This window comes from Suncus etruscus, chromosome 7, assembly GCF_024139225.1.
Source record: "Suncus etruscus isolate mSunEtr1 chromosome 7, mSunEtr1.pri.cur, whole genome shotgun sequence".
Classification (NCBI taxonomy): domain Eukaryota; kingdom Metazoa; phylum Chordata; class Mammalia; order Eulipotyphla; family Soricidae; genus Suncus; species Suncus etruscus.
Genome location: NC_064854.1, coordinates 98,088,468 through 98,100,759, shown reverse-complemented (window position 1 = coordinate 98,100,759; position 12,292 = coordinate 98,088,468). Strand labels below are relative to the sequence as shown.

At 44.4% G+C, this 12,292-nt stretch overlaps 1 protein-coding gene across 5 annotated transcripts in view; it reads right to left on the bottom strand.

Moving 5' to 3' along the window:
- EPN2 (epsin 2) overlaps positions 1-12,292 on the bottom strand; it is a 97,532-nt gene that overhangs the window by 10,311 nt on the left and 74,929 nt on the right. For 3 of the 5 annotated variants that reach the window (XM_049776866.1, XM_049776862.1, XM_049776863.1), the window contains 3 exons: positions 9,716-9,828; positions 7,638-7,730; positions 6,439-6,622 (listed from right to left, as the gene is read on the bottom strand). In XM_049776866.1, the coding sequence (XP_049632823.1) occupies positions 6,439-6,622; positions 7,638-7,730; positions 9,716-9,828 (390 nt within the window). The remainder of the gene's footprint in view (positions 1-6,438; positions 6,623-7,637; positions 7,731-9,715; positions 9,829-12,292) is intronic. The other 2 variants (XM_049776864.1, XM_049776865.1) reach the window with 2 other exon arrangements.

The window sequence follows — 12,292 nt, the reverse complement described above, 5'->3', positions numbered from 1 at the left end:
ATCGCCTCTCTCCATGAAATGACACTGCAAGGCTCCTGTGCACATTCTGCCTGCCACATCTCTCACAGGGTCCAAGTCAGGCCACACAGTGGATAAATAAATGCTTGTTGAAAGCGCAAGTGAATAGGAGGGAAGGAACAAGGAAGCAAGGGCAGAAAGATCAAGTAGCTTCCGTCTCCTCCTCTGTGGGCCCATTGAAAGGAAGCAAGCAAGCTCCCCAGTACCTCAGGCATATTCATGTATACAGGGAGGCAGTCAACTGCAGAGTCACAGAACTGAACTGTGGGGGGTGGGAGTGGGGTGGAGTCATCAAGAGACCAGCAATACCACCTGCTGCCACCACCGGAAGGCAGCTCTGTCCTGAGCCAGGCAGTGGGCGGGCAGGCAGGGAGAACGACCGCTAAGCTGGCCAAGGCCTTCTGAATCACCAGCCTGTGCGCCCTTCTTGTACCAGGTGGCTGTTTTGTGTGTCTGGAACAAGGAGGAAGTGCCCCGCTGACCTGGCAGGCTCCAATTTCCCCCCTCACCCTTCATATTTTCTCCCAAGGCCACATGGTCACGAAGCCCTCAAGCTACTTGAGAAAGAAACAGTAATGGCAGGGTTCACAACAGTTGCCTTCAGATTGTGCTCCTTTCAATGACCAGATACTCAACAGCACCAGAAAAAGTCTCTCCCACCTTTCTAATGTAAGAACCAGCTCAGGAACTGTAGGTGGTCAAGAAAAACACCAACCAGGGGCCGGAGAAATAGCATGGAGGTAAGGTGTTTGCCTTGCCTTGCAAGGTCCGTGGTTCGAATCCCGGCATCCCATATGGTCCCCCGAGCCTGCCAGGTGTAATTTCTGAGCATAGAGCCAGGAGTAACCCCTGAGCACTGGCGGGTGACCCCCCCAAAAAACAAAAAACAAAAACAAAAACAAACAAACAAAAAAAAACACCAACCAGAGGATTTTTCTGGAACTAATTGGTAAATCTGATGTCCAGAAAAAAGGAAGCAAATTTTAACTACCCTCCAGTAGCCTTAGGAGCTATGTGTGAATCAAGCTGTACTGACTTGCTGCCTCAGGTTATGTGTGGAGTTTCCACTGATGCCTACAAATACACATCAAGTATTGCAACAGTCTAGGACAGTGGTCAGCAAGCCGTGGCTCACGAGTCACATGCGGCTCTTTACACTTTTTTTTTTTTTTTTTTTTTTGGTTTTTGGGCCACACCCAGTAACGCTCAGGGGTTACTCCTGGCTATGCGCTCAGAAGTTGCTCCTGGCTTGGGGGACCATATGGGACACCGGGGGATCGAACCGCGGTCCATCCAAGGCTAGCGCAGGCAAAGCAGGCACCTTACCTTTAGCGCCACTGCCCGGCCCCCTCTTTACACTTTTTAATACAGCTCTTCTGTGTGCTCCAGGAGTCAGGACTCTGCTCTTAGCCTCTGTCAGTGCGCACCCTGTGTGCAGCACCGGCGGCCGGCTCCACACAGCTCTGATCAGAACCAAGGCCAATGTTCACATTAGTGTTTGTGACATTGTCAGTCATTGTCAGGATGTAATTTTCTCTACATTGTAAGGCAAATTTTATAAAATTTAACGTTATCGATAAATAATATCGTTCTAAAGTTTTTGTTTTATTAGTTGTGTTATTTGTATCCTCCCGACCTATATGGATACTTGCATGCAGAATATTCTCAATAAAAACTTATTGAAACTAAAAACAGTGTACCATCCTATGTATTTTCGGTTTTAAAAATGTGGCTCTCAAAATAAATTTCAATTGTGGTTTTGGCAAGATTTGGCTCAGTTGAAATAAAAGGTTGCCCACCACTGGTCTAGGAGATCAGGACAAAAGGTCTTAAGTGCTCAGCTTGCCCCTACCTTACTGTATGATCAGAGAAACCAACAAACTCTCTAGGACTTCATTCCTGTTCACTTCCCAAATGGTAAAAATGTCGATCATGAATGCCAATAGACAGCATCTGACCCAAGCCATGTCAATTTTTAAATTTATTATTGACTTTAAAAAAAAAATGGGGGCCGGGCGGTGGCACTAAAGGTAAGGTGCCTGCCTTGCCTGCGCTAGCCTTGGACGGACCGCGGTTCGATCCCCCGGTGTCCCATATGGTCCCCCAAGCCAGGAGCAACTTCTGAGCACATAGCCAGGAGTAACCCCTGAGCGTTACCGGGTGTGGCCCAAAAACCAAAAAAAAAAAAAAAAAAAAAAAAATGGATCTCTGTGGCCAGAACGATAGCATAGTGGTAGGGCATTTATTTGCCTTGCACGTGGCTGGCTCAGGATGAGCCTGGGTTCAATCCCCAGCATCCCATATGATCCCCCAAGCTAGGAGCAATTTCTGAGCACATAGCCAGGAGTGGCCCCTGAGCGTCACCAGGTGTGGCTCAAAAAACAAAAAAAAGATCTCCAAAATTCAGTTTTCAATCTTCTATTCAAAAACTCAGATTAGGAGCTGGAGTATAGTACACCTGGCAGGGTGCTTGCCTTGCATGCAGTCAACACGGATTCAATCCCCAGAACTCCATACGGTCCCCCAAGCACCGCCACACATAATTCCTGAGTTCAGAGATAAAGAGTAACCCATGAGCATTGCTTGGTGTGGCTCCGAAATAAAAACAAGCAAACAAAAGAAAAACTTGGATTCATCATAGCCAAATGGCAAAAACTACCAAATGCTTAGCAACTGCTAAGTAGCAAAATAAAAAGTAATGCATCCATAAACTAAAGAACTATTTAGTCATCAAAAAAACAAAGGAGAACCAGAGAGATAAACGTATGGAGCTGAGAAATGCACAGAGGCCACAAAGCTGATTCTATTTGTAACTTCTTGGGAAGGGGCCTTCTTTTGGGAATGAAAGAAAGAGACATAATGCAATTAGCAGTGATGCTCACACAACACTGAAAATAGCTAAAAAAAAAAAAAAAAAAAAAAAAAAAAACTGTCTACTTTGACTACAGCATAATTTTTTCCTTCTTTCCAGAAATTAGGGTAAATCTATGGCAGCTACCAATGAGGCCTGGGCTCCCCTCACTCACAATAACTAGAGCACAGTTGTAAGGCATTTTCCTTGCACTTGGCCAACCCAGGTTCAATCCCCAGCATCCCATATGGTCCCCAAGTCTGCCAAGAGTAATTTCTGAGCACAGAGTCAGGAGTAACCTATGAGTGCAGCCAGGTGTGGCCCAAAAAAAACGAAGAAAAAAAAAAAAATCCCACTAGAGGAGAGGTTCCCATGGGCAATACTATACATAACACTCAGGGGCCTCTCCTAGCTGTCCCTGGCTAGGACTTAGAAAGTGAGAAAGGCCAGAGTCCTTGTATGTGGCTGACCCAGATTAATCTCCAGCATCCCATATATTAAATAAATTAGTTAAATATATTAGTTAAATTAGTTTTTACACACACACACACACACACACACACACACACACACACACACACACACACACACACGGGCCCGGAGAGATAGCACAGCGGTGTTTGCCTTGAAAGCAGCCGATCCAGGACCAAAGGTGGTTGGTTCGAATCCCGGTGTCCCATATGGTCCCCCATGCCTGCCAGGAGCTATTTCTGAGCAGACAGCCAGGAGTAACCCCTGAGCACCGCCAGGTGTGGCCCAAAAACCAAATATATATATATATATATATACACACATTAGTTATATTTAGTTAGCTATATATTTCAGTGCTCAGTCCCTTGAGCATTGCCACAGGAGTAGTTCCTGAGTACAGCTGGAAGTGGCCCCCTCCCCACCAAAAAAAATTTATTTTTTATTTATATTTTTAAAGTTTTTGAAGCCCAATCTCTGGAAGTATAGAACTCAGTTCATGTGAGTTTTCAGTTGTCCCCTCCTGATTTATCCATGAAAGTTGGCTTCTGAAACACAGGTGTTTACCAGCCAAAGGTACAGGGCAAACCTGTCCAGTGAAAATATGTATATTTGGAACAGTGATTATCTCAGGATAAGGTACCTGTCTTGCAGATGAGACTGTTGAGTTCAAGCCCTGACATCAGCCTCCTGTTGAACTGGATCTCAGTAGTCCAACCTTTTATGTTTTACTTTGTTTTGTTTTGCAACACTCAGTGGTTACTCCTGGCTTTGCGCTCAGAAATCACTCCTGGAAGGCTTGGGGAACCATTTGGGATTCCAGGGATTGAACCCAGGTCAGTCCCAGGTCGGCTGAATACAAGGCAAGTGCCCAACCCCTGTGCTATTGCTCTGGCTCTGGAAGTTCTTAAATGGTATCAAATGTGTTATCTCTGGCATAGCACAACCAAGTTTAAATGTACAGGTCATGGAAACAACAACAAAGGGGAGGAATAGTAAATAATGAAAATAAGAAGATATAGTTTCTCTTAACCAAGGAATAACATGTCAAAAATTAAAATAAGGGGCCAGAGAGAAAGCATGGAGGTAAGGCATTAGCCTTTCATACAGAAGGTCAGTGGTTCAAATCCTAGCATCCCATATGGTCCCCCGAGCTGGCCAGGAGCACAGAGCCAGGAGTAGCCCCTGAGCGCTGCCAGGTGTGACCCAAAAAAGCCTCCTCCCCCAAAACTTAAAATAATGGGGCCAGAGAGATAGCACAGCGGTAGGGTGTTTGGCTTGCATGTGGTAGACCCAGGTTCGATTCCCGGAATCCCATATGGCTCCCAAGCCTGCCAGGAGCAATTTCTGAGTGCAGAGCCAGAAGGAACCCCTGAGCGCCACTGGGTGTGACCCAAATACAAAATTAAAAGTAAATAAATAAAATAAAAAAGATATAATGAAAAGTCCATCTCCCTCATAATTTGCTGAGCATAATTTAAACTTACTAAACTCACCTGGCTCCCAGTGTAGCCAAATTCTTTTCTGAACATTGAAAAACTATCAGTCTCTGGGACTGTCAAGATAGTACAAGGGTTAAGGTGCATATATTGACCCTCGTTCAATTCACAACGCCATCTGGTGCCCCAGAGCACTGCTGGATGAGGCGAAATCCCAACTCCTCTCTTCCTACCAACTACAATTCTCTTCAATGACTATTAACATAACTATCAAAGTAACTGGCCATTTTTTCTTAGAACATCTTAGCTATGATGTGAAGTGGCCATTTTATAAAAGAGTTTATTGATTTCACTATAATAAAGAAATAAAAATAAATAAATATAATAAATAAAAAGATTTTCATTTTTGCCTCTTAGGAACACATAAGAATGCTTACTTATGCCTCATCCCCAAAATGCTCTCAAAAATCTGTCATGGAGGCTTGGCCTATATGAAACTATTACTGGGGTATACCTGTCTTGTCCACACCTGCCCAGGAACCCGAGCGTAGAAGTCAGGTCCCTGAAGGGGCAGGGCAGAACCTGACATTTGGTACACGTTGGCAAACAGCCAGAGAGATGAATACAAAGATAATTCCAGTTTAGGGAAAAAAAGCTCCGAGGCAAGTTGCAAGTTACGAAACAGACAAATTAAATATCTTAAACAGAGAGCACAACTATCAGCCATAAGCAGCAGAGCTCACACCACCAGCTGAGGCTGCCCAGAGTATCGAGGGAGGATTGAGGGTGGATAGGGTGGGGCTACCATGAACCTACAAGCTAAGGCCTGTAGCCAGGGACTAGGAAACCCATGCACACAAGATGACCGACCACCCAGATGAGACTGATTTTTTCACTCCTTTTCAAATATTCCCTCACAAATTCTCTTGCATTTAGCATTAAAAGGAACCATAAGGGGCCAAGGAGTTAGAAGAAGGATAAGGATGTTTGCCTTGTACGTGGCCAACCTCATTTCAATCCCCATCCCCAGATGGTCCATTATTCTAGCGTATCATGTGTAGTTATCAAGTATGGAGTTAGGACTAAGCCCTGAGCACTCAGAACAAAAAAATATATATATAGTAATATATTTAATTTAATTTATATTTAATATAAATGAAAGAAACCATAAAATAGTCAATCTACTAAGCTGACCATTGTCTTAAAGCAGTAAAAAATTGTTATGTATCTTTTTCTCGTTAGCAATTGTGTTGTGCACATTCTAATTTATGTTAATTACAGAGATGTGACTTATATTCTTCACATCACTATATTATAGTTTCTTTTTTTTGGATTTTGGTTTTTGGGCCATACCTGGCAGCACTCAGGGGTTATTCCTAGCTCTGCGTTCAGAAATCACTCCTGGCAGACTTGGGATGCAAGGGATTAAAACCAGGTTGGTCATGTGCAAGGCAAATTTGCCCAACCATATCATAGTTTCTAAATCAGGTGTTCTGGGTACAAACAGGGGCCAAGTGAGCAGGCACAAATCTCAGATAAAGGCTAGTTTCTGATACATGAACAGCAGAAAACCATTCACAGGAAGAAGCTTGTTGTACAGCAGCTCCCAAATCCTGAGCCATCAGCAGGAAGGGAACAAAGACAAACGAGGGGTGTCTTTACCGAATGATGACCAGGAATCCGAAGTGCTGGCTGAGGCCGCTGGTCCGCCCCAGGGGTTGCTCTGGTTGGTCTGGGTCGGTATAGTGGACGGACCCCAGCATTCTGCTTTTGTGGCAGGAGGGCCTGAGCTGGGGAGGGCATCCATTAAATCCAACAGAGTGGTCTGCTGTGGGTGAGAGCAGTGCTTTTGAGATAAAGAGGAGACAGGTTTTACTTTGCTACAGTCACATCAAATATCCACAAATATCCATAAATGCTGCCTACGCTTCTTAGTGGAACAGGAAAGGGGTGCCAAGAAAAACTGAGCCTCCTCATCTCATGCCCCCCACAATCCTCTTATCACCATTTCTCTCTGCAGCCCAAATGCTGACTCCAACAAATACCTTCTCAGCACCCAGGTTCTCCTGCTCTCATGTCAACCACCCTGCTGTTGAATTCAGGATAAGTGGCCAGAACCACTGGGCCATATGTGTGAGGAGGTCTGTCTTGGGGAAGAACCCATCAGAGGCAGAGCTGTGCCTGTCACATTCAGATCCCAGAAGGGAATCAGAATGGCAATGGTTACCAGTGACTGTGACCAGCACCTAGAAGGGTTTTCCTGTCAGAAATAGTCCCAGAGCACTTGCTGCACCCCAAATGAATGGGGGGAGGCCTGGTACCAGAGCTCCATGAACAAAGAATGGTGGAACAGAGGCTTTATCCAACACTCAGAGAATGTGAGGCAGACACAGGTCTACATCAGCAAGATGTGTTTTAAGGGGCCAGAGAAATAGTGGAGCAGGTAGGATGCTTACCTTGGGAGCCAGTGACCCAAGTTCAATCCCCAGCATCCACCTAGTCCCTGGAGCCCACCAGAAGTGGTAGGTTGAGTGCAGAGCCAGGAATAACCCCTGAACACTTCTGGGTGTGACCCAAAACAAAAACAAACTCAAAAGTGTGTTTTCATAGTCTCACTCTTGCTTATCACTAACCTGATAGTTTTTGGGGGAAGGGGGATGCCACACCCAGTGGTTCCAGGGGCTAGAAGCAGAGTGAGCAGTGTTCAAGGCAAGTATCCCCTCCCTGTACTGTCTCTCCACCCTTGACCCCTGACAGTGATTTTCTGAGTGAAAGTGGCACAGCCTAAGTCCCAGCAGAGCTGCAGGTGAGATGCAGGATGCAAAAATGATCAAACAAGTGACCTTCCCATAAAGTCTCACCTCCCTCTTTTTTGGAACTTTAACGGTATCTCTTCTGCTTTCTTCAAGAGCCATCTGTAACCTGAGATCATCACCCCGCCTGAGCCGTTCTTCCTGTGGAGGACAATGGGCCATGAAGCTGATGATAATTACAATATCACTACAAGAACAAAGCACCGCCAGCCAAGAACAGGAAAAACAAAACTGCCACATATTCTTTCAAAGGAGGTTCTGAAAACAATTTGTGGAATGTTTGGCTACACTTTAACATGGCTACTCCTTCCTTGTGTATCTAGGGAGCCTCCCCAGATTTGGGGTTCCACTAGGGAGTCAGCATCATCAATTTCAGGAAAGAAAGTACTTTTTCCGCATAATGAAAATGACTTTATGGTTCCAATTATAGAAATAATATGTCTTCTTACAAGACACAAAAAACATGACAATCCAGAAAGGAAACTGAGTGAAATTACTTAAACATTCCACCTCCCACTATGTGTGCTTCCAGAAAATGACTGTAGGTATTTATTCTCAGATTTCTAACAAATGATTCATTATGCTTAATTCCTATTTACTTAAGGCAAAGTCATTGTGTACAAAAGACAGGATTGCCCTGGCTTTTATATTCTATAATGACTAAGTATGAATATATTCATTATATTTTGCTTCTCATAAATATAAAAACTGGAGATGAGAGATCAGTAAAAATGAGCTAAAGATTCCTGTTGACTGTGCCAGGATCGCAGGGACAGATTTAATAAATGCATGTCTTCTCTGTGACTTCACATGACAGCTGAGCATTAGGGTATTTCTGGATATAGTAATACAAATCATGCTGAAATAAACTGCATCTCATCACCCCCATATGAATCCCACTTCTTTTTTTTTACCCCACTTTTTTTTTTTTGGTTTTTGGGTCACACCCTGCGGTGCTCAGGGGTTACTCCTCGCTATCTGCTCAGAAATAGCTCCTGGCAGGCACTGGGGACCATATGGGACACCGGGATTCGAACCAACCACCTTTGGTCCTGGACCAGCTGCTTTCAAGGCAAACACCGCTGTGCTATATCTCTGGGCCCTTTTACCCCACTTCTAAGAAAGAAGCAAGCACTTGCTCTGCCCAGTTCTATTCACTCTTTTTAACATAAGCCCCTTGGAGACAGGCTTAAGAACTGTAACCCCAGGGTGGTCACCTTGGAAAAGTTACGGCAGAGATTCAGTTCCCTCCCCTTCTCATTCTTAAAATAATAATATAGTGCTGGAGAAATAGGATTGCTGGTAGGCTCTTCTCTTGCCCATGATTAACCTGGGTTTTGATTACCAGCACCCAACTTGTCCCCCAAGAGCTTCAATGAGTGATCTCTGAGTGAAGAGCCAGAGCTGGGAGTAAGCCCTGAATACTACTGGGTATGTCTCAAAAACAGAAAGAAAACACAAGTGTTTTGTGCTTATTAACACAAACTTAAAACTAGAATAATTAAGCCTATACATACTTCAGTCACCTAACTACAAACATTTGTTTTCTGTGGCATTTCCTTCTAACCATTTCCCAACCCACACACTTTTTCCCATCTAGAGCTCTGAGGTTAATATCCTTCCCAGGATAAGCCATGTTGTGACACAAGGTGCCTATAGACACTCAGCTATTACAAGAAAGAGGTCACCTAGTTGGTCAGGTGAGCACAAGAGTTTCTTAAAAGCACATTTGTTTATTTTTGGGAATACATGGCAGTGCTCAGAGCTTACTCCTGGCTCCGTGTTCAGGGATTCCCCCTCGCAGTGCTCTAAAGTCATAAGGATACTGGATTGAACCCAGGTCAGCAATGTGCAATGCAAGCAACCTACCCCCAATACAGTCCCACTAGCCTCCTGAAACCACTCTTGACTGGCAGGCTCCTTGGTCCCTACTTCTTTGAAAATTTTTCTTGTATAACTGTAACTTGGTCACTATGTCACTTTGCATAGGACTCTCTCCTGATAAAGAAACTGATGCCTCGGCAGCTTCTCTGAAATGACCAGAACAGGACTAGTGTCACTGTCCTCCCTGGGAGCTATATCCCACTCACGCCACCCCACACCAGGACAGCAGCCTGGACACCTACCTGCTCAGCTACTTCTCTGCTCATGGCAAGCGCCAGCTGCAGTTGAAGCTCCTCTTCTCCACTAGTTTGGGGTCGGGCCTGCTCCAGTTCAGAGGACACCCTCGGGGAAGTGGCTGTAGGAGAAGGTAAAGTCACCAAAATGCAAAGAAATGGCTCAGTAGTTATCTGATTAAAGCAATATCCCACTCCCATCTCATACCCACAGGCCTGGCCACAGCCTAACAACTGGGCATTGAATAGGAAAGGTTTGTCAACAGTTCAAGGTGCAAATCGAGTTGAGGTCAAATGTAGTTTTACAACTTTATCAGCCAAACAAGAAAAGAGACCTTCGCAGTCAGGCCACTGCAGAGAAGACAGAAAACATAGTTCTCTTTTAAGAAAGGATCAAAGAACATCATTCAAAAAAGCATGGAACATCCCAACACTTAAGAACCTCATTCTAGAAACCCAGGAGCACAAACAAGGTCCTAAATTTGATCTACACACCCATCCATCCCCTCCCTAACAGTCAGTACAGGGTATAGGCCTGATGAATCCCCACATCCCAGTATGGCCCCATAACAATATAAAACCATAAATAAATAGCCCAACAAATAAAACTTTTTAAAGAATCTGTGTGTTTTCTTTAAATCTCAGTCTGTTAAATATCGGGAAAATGAAGCCCAAATGTTTCTACAGCACTCCTGAAAATTTAGTGGTTAGACTAAAATTTTACACTGACTGGGAATAAAAGACATATAGACACATTTGGGTGGGGGAGGCACTAAGCACTTAAACAAAGCTTTTAAGCAGTTCCTGGGAAGCTTGAAGGGATAAGGTGAGACTTCCTCACCAATGTAGCAACACCTGGAAAGGAATGTCCATATCACAGGGATGTGTAAACTAGGTGGGGTCAGTTTACACATGTAGATGTTCTGTGCAGCAAGAAATTCATCTCCAGAAAGTAGGCCTGTGTGTGCCCACCTCTGTCTCCAATCACAGAGGGTCCAGAGGCCCCTGAGACTCTCTAACAGGTGCCAGTGATCTGAAAGAGGTTGAGATCTTACAAAGTTCTGCCCTGGGTGCTTCTAGGTGCACCTTCAAGTCCTCATTCCTCAGCCTGCCCAGCACTCCTCGTGCTGCCTCTCCTTCTCTGAGGAGCTCAACTTTCCTACTGAGTCCTTCAGCTCTGTTCTCCTTCCCTACTGGAGATAGGTCAGCATTCATCCCATTCTGCAATTTGGTAGGTCACACTAGAAGACTGCTCTGAGGGAAAGGCCCAAACTATCTTCACACCATTACATACCCAGGTAGGCAGAGCATTGGATGGCAGATGGATGCATACACACAGAGATAGCAGGACAGACAGATGAAGGGCTCAACTTCATGGCTGATTAACAAGCAACTGCTTGAAAATACTCTTTTAATTGTGTTTTAGTTCTTTCGTTACATTACTTTCTTCTTTCATTACATCCCATTTAACAAACCCAATCATCAGATTTGTCTTCCCCAGAGCTGCATGTATCTAAATCTCCCATCTAAACTGGCTCCTTAGGGTCTATCGATAGGTGAAAGTCAAAAGGTAAAGCCTGAGGTGAAGATTCTGGATAGCTTGGCTCTGGCTATAATACATAAAGCAGGAAAGAGGTGAGCAAGACAGTCTGTCATGGCCTTAGAGGAATTAGGGTAGGTTGTAAAGGGCTGCTTGAAGCAGAGGGCAGGGGATGAGACCAGGATTACTTTTGTCACACTATATGAAAAACACACACAAAATACAAAGCAGTGAGAGATCACTTAAACAGTTCATAGCAAACCACCATGTTTACTATGATTTACTATCAACTAAAAGATTCAAAAGAAAAAGTCAGCAATTACTTCATGTCTATTCTAAGCTATGTGTACAGATCAAAGAACAAATCAAAACAATAACAATGAAAATGCAGTCATCATAAAATGCACAAATATATTTTTCTAAACAAAATAAAATCAAATACCATCTAAATGCACCACCCTGGTAATTTTCCAAAGCATTTCTTTTGGAATAAAGCCATTTGGTAATAAAATGTCCTCAAAATCATTTTGCTAATTTAGTTTCCCAAATATACTTGAACAGAAAGTACATGTTTTATTCTGCTTGCTCTTTTTTTTTTTTTTTTTTTTTTTGGTTTTTGGGCCACACCCTGTGACACTCAGGGGTTACTCCTGGCTATGCGCTCAGAAGTTGCTCCTGGCTTCTTGGGGGACCATATGGGACGCCGGGGGATCGAACCTCGGTCCGTCCTAGGCTAGCGCAGGCAAGGCAGGCACCTTACCTCCAGCGCCACCACCCGGCCCCTCTGCTCGCTCTTAATTTCACCCATACCCAGAACAGAGATAATCAGTTTGGGCCTCCTTGTTTCCGTGATGCAGAGGACACCATTCAGACCAGTGGACATGAGGCAAGATAATTATGGAGGATGGTCCTGGGAGGTTCTCCTCAACTGAATGTGGTTTTCCCACTGGAGCTGAGTCACCAGAGTGCCTGTACCCAGCCTCTTTCCCAATAAAGACTCCAGAGTCTCGCTTTGCAAAAACCCCAGTTCCTTTTTTGGGGGGAGG